This window comes from Centruroides vittatus, unplaced genomic scaffold (genome assembly GCF_030686945.1).
Source record: "Centruroides vittatus isolate TY-2023 unplaced genomic scaffold, ASM3068694v2 contig_370, whole genome shotgun sequence".
NCBI lineage: Eukaryota > Metazoa > Arthropoda > Arachnida > Scorpiones > Buthidae > Centruroides > Centruroides vittatus.
Window position 1 is genome coordinate 2,166,980 of NW_027122193.1, and position 19,559 is coordinate 2,186,538.

General features: G+C 28.9%; 1 protein-coding gene across 2 annotated transcripts in view; it reads right to left on the reverse strand.

The window, feature by feature from the left end:
* Nucleotides 1–218: 218 nt before the first annotated feature.
* The window catches only part of Cpsf100 (cleavage and polyadenylation specificity factor subunit 2), a 41,475-nt gene continuing 22,134 nt past the window's right edge, over nt 219–19,559 (reverse strand). For both annotated transcript variants that reach the window (XM_067270346.1, XM_067270347.1), the window contains exons 10-18: nt 19,116–19,216; nt 16,352–16,448; nt 13,448–13,554; nt 10,972–11,057; nt 9,365–9,645; nt 7,331–7,472; nt 7,189–7,244; nt 693–827; nt 219–435 (exon numbers count right to left, since the gene is read on the reverse strand). In XM_067270346.1, coding sequence (XP_067126447.1) covers nt 343–435; nt 693–827; nt 7,189–7,244; nt 7,331–7,472; nt 9,365–9,645; nt 10,972–11,057; nt 13,448–13,554; nt 16,352–16,448; nt 19,116–19,216 — 1,098 coding nt within the window. In that variant the 3' untranslated portion in view covers nt 219–342. The remainder of the gene's footprint in view (nt 436–692; nt 828–7,188; nt 7,245–7,330; nt 7,473–9,364; nt 9,646–10,971; nt 11,058–13,447; nt 13,555–16,351; nt 16,449–19,115; nt 19,217–19,559) is intronic.

Here is a 19,559-nt window from a genome sequence, read left to right on the forward strand (position 1 = left end):
AAGGTTAAATGCGTTTTAATCCTGACAATTACATTCAACACCTTGCATGAGTGTAAATCTTTGGAATGGCTAAAATTTATTCTGTAGATTATAAGAGGTTCTAAATGGACGACGTCAGCTCGAATTCTGACGTGGATGGCCTTTCTTTACACTACTCAAAGTATGTCCTAATCTCGACCGAATATTTTGTTGAAAATTTGAATTATTTTAAAATAAAGTAAACCATTCTAATCACATTTATTCACATTCAAATATATATATATAATATATATATATTTCATTCACAGTTACACTGCATGATGATGATGACATACACAGATGATATTTTATATAAACTTCACATCAAATAATTGCATATTGGCTATATAACAACTCTCGTACTTTATAGTAATCTTCGCTAAGACAACCTTCCAGGTTAATTCTTCCAGTTTCATTCTGCAGGGAAAAAAAAAGGAAGTAATTTTACATTTTAATATTGTGTGACTTTACCAATATTTTCTGATAACTAAGCTGAAATTTTTGCCGATTAGTTTCTACAAATATTTAACGGTCTGACTATTTGCAACTCAAAGATTGCGCTGTGATACAGTTCTTAAATTATCACTAAATTATTTAATTATACAGAAGTTGTACTGCTGAAAACATTTAAGTAGAATATCTTTATTAAATTTTAATATAATATAGAAACTTACCCTTCGAACTGCAACTGTATTGTTACAGTAGAGAACACCTCCAGAAAATTCTGCATGTATTCCAGCTCGAAGTAAGACTTGTTTGAAATCTGATAACTTTAATTCATTAACAAATATGGTTGTATGACCTGGAACCTAAGGAATAAAAAATATTATTATTAGTTAAATTATTCAACTTATCATCAGCTTGGGAAGCCTTTCTTAACAGATCCCTGAAGTAGCACTATACTCTCATCGCACAAGTCTAATATGACGACATCGGCTACACGCGACGGCGTTCCAGAATGCAGTTTTTTCTAAATCAACAGTCAACTTCGACGGGATATTTAAATTTGTAAAACAGAATTCCGTTATGCCCGAGGAAGAACCCAATGAGGTTCGAAAACGTTTGCGATTTACAGAGAGAGAGAGAGAGAAGAAGCACACTGGTCAAAGGCACTTCAGTTGTTCAATTTAATTTAGTTAAATTATTCTTCATTTATTTTAGTCATAAATGTTCATTTTTCAACATAATCTCAGTTTCGAGTGACATTTTTCCAAACATTTAATCCACTTTTTACATCCCAAGCACAAAAAACTGAAGCATTATAATCCATTCTCACACAGCAACTTCAGCATCCAATTAGAGCTGATCCTTCAACATCTTTAATTGTGGAAACAGCCAGAAATCTGGTGCTACTAGAATTGGACTATTAAGAAAATATAGAAGCTATGACTTCAGGTTCATGAATATCTTCACCATTTCTTTATGCAATGGAATCTTGTGTTATAGTGGTGCAAAAATAAGATGGTTTTTTGTAGTGTAAACAGAATTGGTTCAGCCAAATTAGTTTAAAAGCATGAAGCCATTTAAATTAAACAAGGTTAAACTGTAGAAGAGGAGTTTTAAACTTGTTTATAAGTACAGTGGAACCTTGCTTAACGAGCATGATTCGTTCCAGAGTCGTACTCATAATGCAAAATAATTTTTCCCATAGAAATTAATGTAAAATACGATAATGCGTTCCACGCCAAAAAAATGCTCAAATGTTTTATGTATAACGTTTATTCAAAAAAAATTGTACAATATACACTGTTCAGGAGCGTAAATCATCATCATCTTTTCCTCTAACCTGGAATGAACCATCCCGGAATAAGAATTCGATTTGCAGAAACAAAAAAAATCACAGCTAATATGTTTGATAAACACTCCAAACGATATGCCAAATTCTTGGGTTATGTAAAGGCTATAATTAAATATTAGAAATTAATTAATTTGACTAGAGATAGGCAGTTATGTTTCCATCTCGTATTAAATTTAATAATTATAAATACAGTAGACAGTCATTAATCCGAACCCCGGTTATCCGAACGATTTTCAGTCAGACTGTGTCGTGCTGAATCGAACGTTTTTGATACTAGATTTACTTCTAAAGTATAATTTTCACGTTTTTATATTCTTCAATATATTTATTTTGTTTGTACAAAATAAAGAAATAATTTTTAACGATACGATAGCCTCGATTATTATAATAAAAATTTTCGTTAGGCTTAAAATCGACGAACATTCAACACAAAGCGACATGCAACAGAGAAAAATTTGAACATCGGACAGGTTAATATATTTTTTCATACATAATCGGTTATCTGAACAAATCACTAATCCGAACAACCCCAGTCCCCAAATGATTCGGATTAACGACTCTCTACTGTAGTTAATTTTTAATTCAGACATTTCTAAAATTTAATTTGGAATCGGTCAGTAAATTTAATGACCCAAGAATTTGGCATATCATTTGGTGTGTTTATTATATAATGGGCTATGGTTGTTGATGTTTACAAGTAATATGTGTGAACGCAAGTTTGGAAAAATATGTGATCGCAAGCGACACTAAGATGCTAGCAGAAGGAGTGCTAAACACAGACTGGTGGAGCATGCCGCATGCGCACAATTCGGGACTTCCCCTCTCCTCGTTACTCATTATGCGAAATATCACTCGTTGTGCGAGGTGCTCGTTAAGCAATGTTCCATTGTAATCAAGTTTTCTCATTGAACAGAGGTCTCGAACAAAAACAATGTGCCACCATTAATTTTCTGTAACTTCAGAAGTATAATTTTGATATATGGAAAGCTGAATGCCATTTTAATCCGTATTATGATTTCAATAAATGTATGTAACATTGTAGATTAAGTACTTTAAACTCATTTTGTATTTTAATTAATGTTTATTACCATTTGACTCAATTGCAAATGTGGTTATTGTGCTGTGCAACACGAAATGATTTAACTAAGTTCATTCTGGTTACTCTGAGCAGCATGATAATTAAACTCATTAACAACTGTTAAATAAGGTTATTTATAAACCAGTGGCATGCCATCCATGGAAGCCGCGGAAGCACCGCTTCCCAAAATATTAATACATATTGTACAATTATTTTCATATTTTAAAATACGAAATGCAGTTATAATAAAATATTTCATTTTTTATTATAAATTTTCAGTTTATTGTATATATAATTTGTGGTTATAATAAAATATTTCATATAACCACATTATGTATTTTATTACAAATTTCTTTACATGTGAAAAACAATGATAAGATTGCTATTGTATATTCAAATATAAATTCGTAGATGCATATTCCCAATGGAAGCGCTGTACTGTCGAATGCAGGACAGCTTCCATGGTGAAAGTATCTGAATTGTGTAAAGCAGCCAGATTACACACATTCGCACATGTGCTTTACAACCTCATGCAGTTTAGCTGGTGGATGCTATACACCAAAATATCATTTAACACTTCCAATGATTCCATCCATTAGCCACTCGTAGGGAGCTATTTGACTAAGTGATTGTTTTAAGATTTAAAAAGTAAAGAATATTCAATGTTATTTTTATGTATGTTTTCTTTACAAAGCTATATTTAATTATAATTATATTGACAGATTTTCAGACATAAAATCTTTAGAATTTTTATCACTTTTAGATGTTAATAATTTTAAATATGAAAAACAATTTTCCGAAGTGAGTTTTAATTCTTTAAGTAAATTTTATGGGAAATTTTTTTGATTTATCTAAATTACGTAGTGAATTGCAATATTTATATTCATGTCCAGACTATATTGACAAGTCACTTTTAGACATAAAAAATATTATAATTAATGACAATCTGAACAAAGATGTACTAAAATAATTATATGATTTAATATCATTAATTTTTACGACACCATCTACCAGTGCATCTGTCGAGTGCAGTTTTTCAATCATAAAGTGAATTCATACATTTGCAAGGAACACTCGGTCAGAGGAAAGATTGTCGTCACTAGTGTTGCTTTCAATAGAAAAAGAGCTTTTAAATACTTCGACGGAATCAACAAGCGTTTTTTACGATAAAGTAATTAAAACCACTTTGCGGAAAAAATTGCCGAATAGAGTTGGTTTATAAAAAAATAATAATAAAAAGTTTTTATATCTTTGTTTTGTGTCAATTATCTATTTTAGAATTAAAATAAATAAACTGTTTATTTTTGTCATTTCCAGTATCTGTTTAAAACTTTTATGGAAACACAGCTTCCCTATCATCAAATGTCACGGCATACCACTGTTATAAACAAGTTTAACTTTTTCAGTGTAAACACAGTATAAATGTGGAAGTTCTGACAAGAAAAATAATTTTAAATTATGATTTTTGAAGAAAAAAAATTAATGTCAAAAATATTACCTTCAGGTATATAAGATAATGTAATAAAAATTAGAAATGTATATAAAATTTTTCAAATTTTATATACATTTCTACACTAATTATCAGGTCAGTCCATAAGTCCATGCACATTTTTATGACTTGAGAAAAATCTTGTTTTGCTGTTAAAAATGTCAGTCTAATGTGATAATTTTTACACTGAAGTGTTAAATTGGATCTCATTCATATAATACTGTTCAGAATTGTAAACATTTCAGTTGTTTATTTTCCTTAAAATGGAAGTAAGGGATAAATATAAAAGACATGTTTTATACTTTTTATTTTTAAATGGTGAGAATGCTACAAATGCAGCCAAAAAAATAAATACTGTACATCAGTGTTTCCCAAAGTGTGGTACGGGAAGAGTTTAGTGGGGGTACACGCTGCACCGTGCTTCGGCTGTTCCTGGTGCAACAAGCAGTTTACTTTTTTTCAATTACGAACATAGAAAAATAATAAAAAACTTCGTTACTTCTTAGCAGTTTCGCCGGGTGCTGTGATTCTGTGTATTCCTTCACTTTATGGCCAAGACAACAGTGTCACACAAAAACCTCCAGTATCTACACATTGAATTGTTACAATGTGCGCGTGTGTATTTTTAGCTTTTTTGCGATTTTTCTAACAGGAAAGGTTTGTTATGTGCTTTAGTATTAATAAAAAGCTAAAATTGCCAAATAAACCAATTTTTCTGTAGCTAGTTATTACAACTAACAATTCTTAGCAGAGACTTACTTTGACAGTGCTTCTAGAAAGACGAAAATGAGACCTAAAGTCCATATCGCTATATCTAGGAACAATATTTTCCACATAGTCTTCTATTTTGGCTTTTTCGATTTTTCAATTGCAGCAGCATATAGAAATGAAATATCCTCGTTATCTTTGGTTTTTGATTTAAAGTATATGCAATTTTTTGACGAGGTGTACTCAGCATTAAGAAAATTATACAAAGGGTACACAGATGTCAAAAGTTTGGGAAACACTGCTGTACATAATCAAATTGTAATTAGTGCAAGGACTGCACAGAAGTGGTTTGAAAGATTTAGAAACAATGATTTTAGTGTGGAAGATAAGGCTCATACTGGAAGACCCGTTGACTTTGATGATGATGCTCTCTCTGCATTTGTTGAAGCAGAACCATCTTTAACAGTTGATGAAATTGTGGAACGTTTAAATTCATCCCATGGAACTGTTCATAGACACCTACAACAAGTTGGAAAAGTTTCAAAGCTAGGAAAATGGATACCACACGAACTGTCAATAGCTAACCGACGACAACATGTAAACATTTGCACGTCTCTTTTATCCCGTATTGTTTTAAAATCTTTTCTTGGTAGGCTGGTTACTGGAGATGAAAAATGGATCCTCTATAATAATGTGACGAGAAAAAGACAATGGATGGATCGCAACAAGCAGCCAAAACAGACTGCAAAAGGTGGGTTGCATTCAAAAAAAATTCTTTTGTCTGTTTGGTGGGATATGTCAGGTGTAATTCACTTTAAGCTGTTAGAACCTAATTAAACAATTACAGCTCAAATGTACTGTGAGCAATTAGAGCGTTTAAATGAAAAATTGAAAAAAAAATTGACCGTTGTTAGTGAACAGAAAGCAGGTTCTCTTGCAGCATAACAATGACAGACCACACGCTGCAAAAAATAACTGTACAGAAACTTGAAAGCTACAACTGGGAAATTTTACCTCATCCACCATATTCACCAGATATTGCTCCCAGTGATTGTCATCTTTTTAGCAGTTTACAGAATTTTTTAAACAGGAAAACTTTTGAGGATGAGAACAATGTAAAAAAGGCTATTTCTGAATATTCTGATTCAAACCCGAAATCATTTTACGAAGACGGGATTAAAAAGCTACCATCAAGATGGCAAGAAATTGTACAAAATAATGGTGAATACATTATAGATTGAAATAAAATTTAATTAAAATTTTTTGCTGCTTTTTTTGTAGATAAAAATACGCATGAACTTATGGACTGACCTGATATATACATTATACACATTTCCAAAAAGACTAATTACTTATGCATAACTGAAACATTTAAAAATTTGACAAAAAGAAGCATATTATTATTATTATTCTGTACTTCTCAATTAGTAAAATTCATTTCTAACCAACAATTTCCTAGCAGTTGTGATCTGAGAACAAGAAAACATCACTAAAGCTCAGACTACAGTTTCAGTAAAGAAAATTCAAATATTAGTAACTAGGAATTTTTACTTGTGCATTTTTAATATTGTAGGAAGCAAATTTTTTGTCTTTTTATATAATTGTTGAAACATTTTGATTTTAAAATACAGTAGAGCGTCGTTTATCCAAAAGCTGGTCAACTGAAACGTCGGTTAACCGAAAGCTTTCCAGTCAAACTGTCGTGCCGAACCAAACGTTTTTGATACTAGATTAACTTCTAAAGTATAATTTTTTGTTTTTATATTTTTCAATATATTTATTTTGTTTGTACAAAATAAAAAAATAATTTTTAACGATACAATAGCCTCAATTATTATTATAAAAATTTTTGTTAGGCTTAAAATCAATGAAAATTTGACACGAAGCAACACGCAACGGAGAAAAATTTCAACATCGGATAGGTTAATACATTTTTTCATACATAATCGGTTATCCGAACAACAACCCCAGTCCCCAATTGATTCGGATAAATGACGCTCTACTGTAATTTATATTATAAACATCTATAATATTTATAAATAAAAATTATCAAGAATTAAAATTCAGAGTACTTAAATACTGAAATACTAAACTTACCAAACTCTGTGGTAGAGACTGAAGTGTTGGAATTAATTCTTGGTTTGATTCAATTTCTAAAAATGATAATATCAGAATTATTATTAAAAATTAAAATAAATCACTTTAAAAATTTCCGTTATAAAATCAAAAATATTTATACCATCAGCTTCTTTAATCTCAATATCTTTTTCTACTACTTTCTCTAATTCTTGCATCATTATTTCACCATCTATCCAAGCCAATTCTGCATCCTTAGCTTGGGCAAATTCAATTGAACTCACAAGAGAATCTTTTAGTTTAACCTATAATATGTATCATATATTTCATATAAAAACTGAAATTTAAAATACATAAAAATATATATATATATTGAAAAGTAAATCAGATGAATCAAAACTTATCTATAATATTAAATCTGTAATTTTAAATGATAAGTTAAATAGTAAAAAGAAAGTATTTTCTGAGATCAACGGCATTTTCTTATGGCTGTACAAGCTGCTAAACTAATACGGAGCTAAAAACAAATACAACTATACTATAAATATTGCATAACTAATACAGTAAAACCTGTTAAAGTCAGAACCTGAGTAAGATAAAACCTCCCAGAGGTGGAAAGTCCAATATTTTTCAGTAAAACGATTGAATTAACCTAACAAATGTTCCCTGAGAGCTGGAACCTGTGAAATGGATGAAATGGTAAAAATTGTTATTGAAATCCAAATATGGGAAACTGTAGACACAAAAGCTGGAAATCACATGTTCTGTATTTCCACATCAGTGCAGTGGCATTTATCAGGAAATAAATTAATTTTTGTTGGAACAAATATCAAAGCTTGCTAAAGAGCTGTCTTCCATTTTCTTTTGCACTGTTGTTTTGAGCTTTTATTTTTGTGTTTGTGTATTTTTCCACAGAAATTGATGACATAAACCTTTACAAAATTGTGGACTCAAATTAAAGGGGATGATGATGACAAAGATGACAAGTAGCTAATAGAAAAGTCTGAGCCTTTAAATCAGACAAGTTTTTAGCTAGTTAAAAATTTTCAAGAAATTTGGAAAAGCTAAAGTCTTATCAAGAATTTTTTAATATGCCTACAGACTTAAATTTGTTTTAGTAACTTCATTAAAAAACCAAAGACAGCTAAGAAAACAACATTAGATTGTTTTATTAAAAAATGAACTATGCTCACTTACTTTGTATACAGGAAATCCTCACCATTTCAAAATAATTGCAACTTTGAATTACCCGAGACTTACATATTACTGTACAATATGACAAATGCCGTGTAATTGATGTGATTTATTAAGCCAATGGAATATGTCTACATATATAGAACGTTATTTTCATTAGTTAATAATAATAATAAACAAACTGCAGGTAAACAATAATGTCTGGTGAGAACCTCACAGGTTGCCAGATAGGTTTTATAATAAAGAAAGTAAAGCAGAATTCATAAAATGAAGCCCAAATTATTTTTATAGTAGCCCAAAAAGTAGCAAGTCACCCAAATATAGTAGCCTAGAGACCTACAAATATCTCAATCTACTAAGTCTAGTAGATTGAGATCCAATCTTCCAACCCTGAAACCCAGCTGTATTTTATGAGATAATAGAGAAAGGGTAGTTGATGGGTAAGGTGACATCCAAAAATGCACTGTTGTAAAAGCAAAGTCATATTGACCAGATTAGAGTTGTTCTTGGTCTACTGTTTTCTTATAATATGAAGGCAATTTAATCTAAATGAACAAGTTACCGTACTCTTATCACAGTTCAAACAAAATTTTCGCTTCAAATTTCAAAGTAGCCATATTTTGAACTAACCGAATTCCTTAACATACAAATCTCTATATCCCCAGCTGGGACAAAAGTACAGTTACAAACTAATGGATTTTGAACTATCCAAGTTTGAATTTACAAGGATTTCTTGTATAAACTCTCTACAATATACACAGACATATGTAACAAATGCAATTTAAATAAAAATACACGAATCATAAAAAAAACTCATATTTTCATCCACTTCATAAAAGGGAAAAGTTACATTTTTAGGGCTTTTGTACAGGCAATAGAGAGTAACAGAAAAGTGTAAGGCTATATCCTGTTATGCAGAAAACCTATGAGAGACAGAAAAACAAATAGTCCCGTCAAGTTCCAGCTTTATCAGGTTTTACTGCATATCCGATAAATTAATTACCTGATAAATATGACTTTCTGTAGTTGCATCAACAATTTCGTACAATTTTGGAGCAAAAATTTTACCCTGGACAGCACCTGTTGTGCGGCAGTAAACTTTCAAGGCATCAATGCTCTCTTCTGTACCTCGAATCAAAATCAGCCTCCTCGGTTTTATGAGAGAGATGATTTTTTTGATGGATTCACTGTCTGATCGACCTTCAAAATCAATGAATTGTACAGATGCATTTATGTCAAGAATTTTTGTTGTTGAAATACATTTTGTAGGCACTTCAGTAATGTCTGAAAAATAATTTTATAGATATAAAATAAGAATTAAATTTTGCATTTTGTATTGAAATTTGTAATATCATAAAAATTGTAACGTAATAAAATAATGTATACGTAAATATATTTGAAGTCTTTTTCAACTTTATTTCTTTGAGAAAAAAGCTATTTAAAAAGATAACATTGAAAATTTTGGAAATTTCTGGAAGAAAACAATCAACCTGGAGCAGAACTCAAATTCACAACTTCTGCACAGTAAGCAGAGGTGTTTGAGTCTTGCTCCTTTAAGAAAGTGGTAGCTTAGTAAGAGCCAGGCAAAGTTGAAATTATAAGAGGACTATAAAAAACAGAGAGCTGTTGCTCTAATATTTATATTCATTGAGCTAGATAACAACTTTCTAACTGCAATAACTTGCAGTGCTTCCAAATGAATATAACTTATAATCTAGAAGGATTTTTATATTAAGAATATCAAGTTATCATCTAATGATATATTTTTCGAGAATTTGAACTTCCAATATTTTTCTGGATAGCATAGCAAATTTTGGTATGTTTGTATAATATACCTAATTTTTATAAACACCTGGCTGAGATTTAGATTTCAGAATGATTTGTATAGCATAACTGTTTAAGGAATGCTTAAACTTTTTAAAAATTTTTATATATGTATATACACATGCGTATCATGATTTATTAAAAATTCTTTTCTCTTTTAACATTAAAAATTATAATAGCATATTAAACATTTTAAGAATGGTATTTATCAAAATTCACTTATACGTTACATCAAATGTAAATTGCTTTTGCAAAGTGAAATCTCGGTTTGTTAAAGTTCAATTTAAAAAATCCAGCAATGAGTTGCTTAACTTTCCTAGCAACATTTAAAATTTTGGTGATGCCATCTAGTATGATATTTTATTTAAAAACTTTTCATATTTTTCTTTATTATAAAATGACAAAAAGCTTAATTTTGAGGGTAGGGATGGGCTTTATGAAAAACTGTAAATGCTAATAACGAGTCTGTTCCTACTTGAGATATGACACACGAACCCCCTTTATCTTCCCAAAACTATCACATTACAGATAGTTCTAAATCAATTATTTTTATTTAAGAAGGATATTGAATATTCATTAAGAATATAATGATCAAACAATATTAAAATAAGTATTTTAATTAGGAAGCATTTTAGTTCATTTTTGAATATAATTATTTCAGTATCATTAATGAATCATCAACAACACTGAAAATAACAAATTTTACTTTATAATATTTGCAAATCGTTATTTAAAAAGAGAAATGATTTTAATTTCATTTACAAAAAGTAAATATAAAAAACTGACCTTGCATAGTTTCATCTGCCTCTTCTTTAACATCCTTGGGTTCTTCTTCTGCAGGATTTGGTTCAACTATCATAAAGTCTTCAGCCCTAAACAATTTAAAATTTTAGTAGTCAGGTAAAAGATAATTTTAGACTGATAAAATACAAGCAGAAGTATATAAGTTACTAAATGACATGTAAGCAATGCTAAATTATCACATAATATTCAAAGTGTTTCAAAAGTGACTATCTATTATATTAAAATTAGATATTTTTTAAAAGTTTTTAGCCCGTATATGTGGTTTTTGACTACGTCAAAGTTTATGGAAATTTCTTGTTTTCGGAGGCTACAATTTCAGGAACCCACGTATCTTGATTAGCTTGACAAATTCGTTAAACTTCAACTTCAAAATAGTATTCTTTCAACAGGATGGAGCACCATGCCAATATACAGCAATTCTTTGAGATTAGCTCAATATCCATTTTTCTGGTTGTTGAATTGGCTTTGGAAGAGCTCAATCATTGGCAATATGTTTACCTGATTTAACACACATATCATGATCTAAGTGATTAATACACTTAGATCATTTTACCTGAGAATTCTTAAGTATGGGATATACTGCAGAAGAGATCAAGCTGATCTTTAAAACTGTTACTGTAGCTATTCAAAAGATAACACCTGAAATGCGTGAATGTGTGCTCGATGAAACAGCTGATTGCTTTGAGTTCTGTGGAGACATTAATAATGACCATGTAGAAACTAATTTCATGGTATTTTGTTTATATATATAAAATTTTAATAATATATAATAATATATATAAAATTATACTTGGGTTACTAACAAATATTATGCTATATATATAGCATAAAATTTGTTAGTAACCCAAGTATAATTTTTAACTTTGTTTAGTTATTTATTTAAAAATAAATACAATTCCTGTTAATTGGTTTTCATTTTATATAGTTAAAAAATCAAAACGTCTAATTTATTATAGTTTCTTAACTATCTTGTTAAATTGTAGCTATAATTGAAACTAATGATGGAAATGTGTTATATACAAAATTTACATGAAACATTGTATTAAATTATATATATATAATTTAATACAATGTTTCATGTAAATTGATAGAAAAGTTAGTGCAATTTTTCCTTCCTTGTCTTATCAGTTTTCATTAAAGTAAACCTGATGAAAAGCACAAAATAATTTGAAAATTTCAATATTCTAAAATCCATGGGCAAATTGAGACAACACGCATGCTTACTTGAATAAAAAAAAATATAGACTAATGAAGTTTACACTTAAAAATTGTGAAATTTTGTATGGAGGATTTCCAAAATAGTGTTAGAATGAAACTGGAAGTCACGTTGTATGGGGATATTCCCAATTTTCAAACCAGGTTAGAGCAAAACCATGTTGTATGAGAGATACGTGTATAAGGAGTAAACAGAACAGAAAAACAGTAACATAACGCTTAAATAATAACAGTACAGTAGTGTATTGATTATCCAAAAATCAACTAACCAAAATTGACTTCAGAGAGTACTAATTCCAAAAATTATGTTTTTACATAACACTTGTCTGTGATTTTCTATAGGCTGACTATTAAGCTATCTCATTATTATTAATTTTACTATTATGTCTTTTATTTTAAATTTAAAGTTTTATCAGTGCATTGTAGATTGTAACAAGCAATTATTAATTATGACATTGTCATAATGCTAGGCTGCAATTTTTAATTTATTTAATTTAATATATATTCTCACCACTTCAAATTAGTAGTGTCTTGCCCCTGTACATCATACTTTTCCTTTACCAATAGAGTCATGCTGGTCATCTAATATCTTTTGAGGGAAAATTTTTGAATTGAAATAATATGACTTCTGGTTTGTATTAGAAGTTCACATACAGTTAATCAGGGACTTCTGCCCCTAAGATTTCCATATCTGGTCTCATCTTTCATCTATTTAACTCCATTCTCGAAATTAAGGAAGGACGGATGGATGGACAGTGGGAATTTATAGAACTACAATTTTTTAAAATCGTAGCCGAATAAAAGGCAAGTGCTTGTTTTTAATACAGACTTTTTTTTGTTATTTCTAATCATTTGTCTGTATTAAATTTCTATGACTTAATATTTTTTATTCTTGTACAAAAATTAAAATAAATACATACCTTAAATAAAAACAAAAATATTAATCTGTTTTATTTTGCCAATGTTAATTGTGTTCCAATGATTGTGAATGGCTGTTTAGAAGATTTCAAATGAGTTTTTAGTGTAAGTCTTCAATATTATATGTTTTTATATTTTTAAACTAATCTTTTTATTCTTCACCTAACACATGTGATAGGATATCTGAAAGTGCACAATTATTTTGGATAACTGATGCTCTACTGTATTTTAAACAGTAAAAAATTATTCATTCATACGAATATTTACATTTTTAGATCAATGCACAACCATTTCATTTATATTAAACCTTATACTTCCCACATACCTTATTATCTCTCCATAATCATCCCATTTAATTTTTTCTTCTCTCATTGGAAACATAGGATAAGATTTTTTAGCTTGTTTAAAAAATCCTCCACCTCTTGGTTTGCCCTATAAAATAATAAAATAATTTATAGTTATGCAACGAATATTTAATCACTATTCGGCCAAATACCGAATACCTAAAAACAGGAATAAGAAATAACAAAAACACAGTAAATTAATTATTTTGGTATTTAGATTTAATGTTATCGGGTTAGTGTTGTTTGTTTATATTTATTTATAACTTATAACCTGCACAAAATAAAAAAGCAAAATAATATCAGTCACATGTATTCACAATTTATAATTACAAAGATCAACACAAGTACACACCTATTTGTTCACGAATTGTTGCACATCTGAGGGTCTGACCCTGCCTATCCTTCTTTTTAAGCACTCGTCTTTGCTCTTCCCTTTCTCTTTCCTCTATTGCTCTAGTCCACGTATGCCTATGCATACATAATAATGTGCGCGCACGATACTTTCGATTCATTACTTTTCCATTGTAGATTTCCCATTTTACAATTACGTGACTCATATCCTGGTGATAACGGAGAAAAGAGACAGATAGAATGTCGGTATAAGTCACAGTTATGATTTCACATATTCGAGACAGCTTGGTAGCCTGAACGGCCCCAGGCTTTCGCCTGTGCACGCTAAGTGACTTTCATTACAAGCATTTAGTTTTCCGAAGTCTATGAGAACCATTATTTGACGTTGACAGACATGAATTTCGGGCCAATAAGCTGCTCGACTTGTTTGATTATGTTATCAATTCATTTTCACATTTTCTCTTCACAGTCCTTCTCTGTTCTTTTTCTGTTATTTACACGTGTAGGTCACTTCACTGTTATCCACATTTGATATCATCATTTATCACATAATGCCATGACACTCTTGTCTGTCTGCTACAACTATCAAGAATTAACGCAATTGGCGAAGCGTGGTGACAGCGGGCCAATAGAGAGTAGGGTCCTTGCCATAATGTGGTTTGTGCACCAATTTTCATATGTGTGTTAATCAAGCCGAATATTCGGCTATTCGGCCACGCTCCTGGCCGAATATACTATTCGTTGCAACATTAATAATTTATTTATACTTTTTCAAAATAACTGTATTCAACAAAACACTGATTATAAACTATAAGGAATATAATCTATAAATTATAAATGAAAATAAAGACAAACTAGAACATACTTTTCTTATATTTGAAAAAACTTAAAATATTTCTTTTCAAGAAAATTTATTATTTTAAATAAAATTTTAAACTATTCTTTCATAATTTGTGTTCAATCAAAAGAATAAACCAAAATACACTTTAAACAATTTGTATTAAGATAATTCTGAATAGAACGAAAACAATTATATTTATATATTTGATATCGAAACAAATTTTCAGTTCTTCTACATATTAATTCTATTATAATTTATTAATTTGTTATTAATTTAAAACGTTTATATTTTATTGTAATGTTTTTCTGTCACTTGTCTTCAAAAGAAATTATTTTTCATTATATTATAAGTCAAATTTAAAATATGATTAATTGCTAAAGTCCTTGAAAATATCCTTTATTAAAAATAATAATCTTTTGGCATGGTTTTGATTATTTACAAAAATAATTTAGTGATATTTTTCCTTTTTGTCAATGATGATAACTTTTTTTTTATTAATTTCATTTACATATGAAAAATTTTTTGTAAAATATTTCTCCATTTTATGTAGCATATGAAAATTTTCTACAACTATATCATATTAAGATTGTTCAAGTCAACTTCTGTTTTATTGAATTTAATAAAAATGATATAGAATAAATTTACAATATCCTATACTAAACATATCCAGTAACTTTGACAAAACTGAACAATGACTTTTTGTTTTAATTTGTTCAATTATACATGATGTCCTATGTAAAACCAGCCCCACTCGTTAACTGAGTGAATTATTTTAATCTTCATATCAGAATAAAGGGATGAAACAAAACAAAACCTTTTGAAAACTTAGTTTTAATCATAAAACATTATGGAAACTTGCATAACAAACACCTCACTGTTTAAGTGAACCTGGTTTTATTCAAACCATGAATAGAGCTGTGGGACATCCTAAACTATTAACGAGCAAAATTTTCAAACACTTTGATAAATTTATCAAAAATTTATTCAAAAATAACTTTCTTGAATAATTACATAATGATTGAAATTACAATGGATGAATACCATTTGAACACAATTCCTGATTTAAAAATTCACAAAAAATACAACAAACATTAAAATAAATGAAAAGTGTCTTCACATTTCATCTTTTTCTACACCCCAGGAACATTCAAATAAACATAACAAAATGTGATGACACTTTTAATTTATTTTAGTGTTTTTTCTATTTTATATGAATTTTGATGTATATGTATTGTCCTGGCTGTTTAAGAACAATTCCTGCTGTTTTATTCTAAAATGAACAACATAAAAAGTATATTGAATAAAAATAGTCATCACAAATAAATTGCATTATAGCCAGAAAAACTCAATGAAATCTTTTGAAAGATTACAGAGTGAATACTAAATGCCACTCCAAAACTCTGGCTGCAGTTGAGTGCATACATATTCATTTTAGATTAACATAACGTCTAGTTTAACAGTTATTTATTGTAATACTTATCCCTCATAGATCGTCAAACGATATTCAACTGAGCTTAGTTTCCAAGCATAAAATATATTTTTTTAAATATCTAGGGGGCAACTGACTGTAAAGATCATTTTATTTTTATTACTTGCATACATTTTTTACAAGTTAATTTCAAAGTAAAGATGTAAAATTTAGAGTAAAAAAGGAAGAAAAGAAGGCGAGTAACAATGATATTTGTAATATTACCTCAGTATTTATCATCAGATCATGGCGTGTTTTACCACCTCCATCAACTTCCATCTCATCATCGCTGCCTTCACTTGAATCTGAAACTTCTAACTCTCTGAAATTGCAATAAATAAATCACTATTAGTCTGAAAAACATATAGTTTATAAACTATCTAAATTTAATCAAATGTTCAATCACTTAAACATTTTAATCGAATAGAAGTAAATTTTAATTTATATAATTTTTGTTGTAGGGAAAAGAATGTAAAACATTATGAGAGAGTAGAAATGAATATTCTAATTACCCAAATTTTGATACAAATTGTTATACAAAGTATAAAAATCTTTTAATAAGAAAGGTGAAATTATTTCATGTAATATTATACAAGGTAGAATCAAAGACAGATTAATCCATATAGTTAATTGCAAAAACTTGTATGACTCAACAATGAATCAAAACTGCATAAAAATTTTAAAAAATTAAAAAACTTTTATAATGTAATTAAAAAAAGCTTATTCCTTAATGTTTAAAATTTTTTTATCTATAATAATTTCTATACAAACTAAATGAATTGATGAATTGCATGACTGCAACAATTTAGTAAGACTGAGCTAAGCAAAGCAAAATGAAAATGACAAAAAATATAAGAACTTAGTAAAGGAATGAAATTATTTCAGGATGATTAAAAAGCAAAAAAAAAAAAAAATGATGATTTATAATTAAAAACAAGCACTAACAATTTTATTCACATAACTCAAATATAATAAAATCTAATAAATTTGCAAAAACATTTATAAAACGATTATGGAATAAAAAAATTAACAAAGAGAAGAAAGAAAAAGAAACTGAATGGTATTTGAAATCAGAAAGAAAAATTTTAAGTTAAATTCTACAAATAAAATAGACCCTTTATTGAAATACTTTGACAACTGTAATTAAAAAAATGAAAATTTAAGATAAAGAACGGAAATATAAAGATACTTTAGATGTATAGATAAAAACGATATTAATCAAAATTGTAGAAAGAACTAAATGATGATAAAGACTTCCTATAAATTCAAAAAATAAAAGAAAGAAAAAAAATAATGATGAATGATGATGTGTAATTTTTGGAGAATAATGAAACAAATATATATGTTACTGTGAAAGACCAAAATTAGAGAATGTCAATATTCTCAGTGAATGTCGACACACGCAAAATACGTCGGTGAAAGACCGAATATTTGATTATGTTATCATACTTTCAAACAATCGCTGGTGTATGTCGACAAGCACAGATAAGCTTTGGTGGAGGTCGAAACAACACCCGAGAAGCCGATGTTGACAGAGAGGCAACAGTCTGTTGCCAAATCCTTTGTGGAGGTAGGACAAGGTCGTACCTCTTTTCCCGGGAACGGTTTGGTGGAAACCACCCACTTTGTCACTGGAATGGTGTTTTTGTTCTTTTGATCCCGTGAGGTGAAGATCAGTTTGTCAGGTCGAGTGGTGGAGGATGAGAGGGGTCGTCGGCAAGGCGTCGGCGATATCCGAATAAAAGGCACCATTAACAGATCAGTTCATAATCACGTAATCAGTTCGTAATTTGTAAAGAAAAGTTACTTTCCATACATGAGATTTCTTCTCAGGAAATATCGCCGAGAGAAGCGGCTGCAGCTAATTCGAAAAGTAGAGGGCAAGGCTATACACATTGTCATTACAAAAAGAAGTGTTCTGCAAATAAATGCAGTTGTAAAAGCAAGGGACTCTAGTGAAATTCAAAGTGCCATAACAGTTTAAGTTGTTGCAATAAATAAGATTGTATAACTTTAATCACATAATTTATGTGTAAGTTTATTATTGTATTATTTTCTTTAATGATTTAGAATGTGCTGTTACTTAAGCTTTCTCCTATTTTGACATATTAAAAAGTTGCATTTTTGTCTTAACATAATAAAAATATTTTTATTCAACATTCACCATCAGTGCATGCTAAATGTCGACATTTGCCGGTGTAAGTGAGAAATAATGATATTTAGCAAATATTTTGTACATACGCAAAACAACTGCGTGAATGCTGACATTTACCGGAGAATGTCGACATTCGCCAGATATCGGTCATTCACAGTAACATATATATATATATAGGTATATAGGTAAAACTGATTTAATTCATTGTCCAGCAGAATTATGAATATATATTCATGGATTATATTTTAAAATTTTAATTATTTGATTCTAAGGTACAAATAAAAATTTATGGAAAAATTTAAAATTAAAAAACTTTTGATTTGTTGAAACACAATCATGTTATTTGCATTTATTAAATGTTTAATTTCATGAAAAGAGTCCAATAATATTTGTTGTTTTCCAACAATGAAAATTTATAATAAACAATTATTTTCATATTTTGCATATATATTAATGTAGAAATGGATTATATTCAAATTATTAAAATGATTAAACTTCTGTTGTTTCTAATATTTTTGTTATCATCTGTTTAAAGAAAATTTTTCTATTAACATTGAAAAAGTTTACAGAGAACAACTAGTTTCTGGCCAGAGCTATCATATAGATTCCTAAACCGTCAATTTTCTCATACATTTAAATTACAAATGTTTCATTTTATATAATAAAACTTTTGACAAATTTCAATTACTCATCATCATAAATAAAATGACTCACTGAAACAAACAATATACAATGAAGAGAAACATATGAATAAATATTACAGAATAACTGACAATATCTCAAAAACTTCTAAATATCATATAATGTAACGTCAAAGTAATTAATACGACTCACATTTCTCTTTCGGCCTTCTGTTTGGCTTCTTGTTCCTTCTCTTTTTCTTTTCTCATATATTCCTCTAATTCAGCTCCTTCAAGCCGTACTCTTTGATGAACCTAAAAGTAAAACATGAAAACCTAACTATTTATCATATTAAATATAGATTTATTTAATTTCATACAGAATTTTTAAAATCTTTCTACACATTTCTTCAGAATAGTTTAAGAGTAGAACAATTTATGAACTAACAAAACATTCACAATATTTAAAACTATAAATAAAAGAACAGAATTACAACAAAAAACCTTAGAGCTGGAATAGAATCTTTTACCACTGAATTTAGTTAGAAAAAATAATGTTATTTAATATACATAGTAATAAATTATCACAAAACAGTGATTATACTTAAAATCTTCTCCTGGTACAAAACATTTTAGTTGATATATCACTTGACAAGAT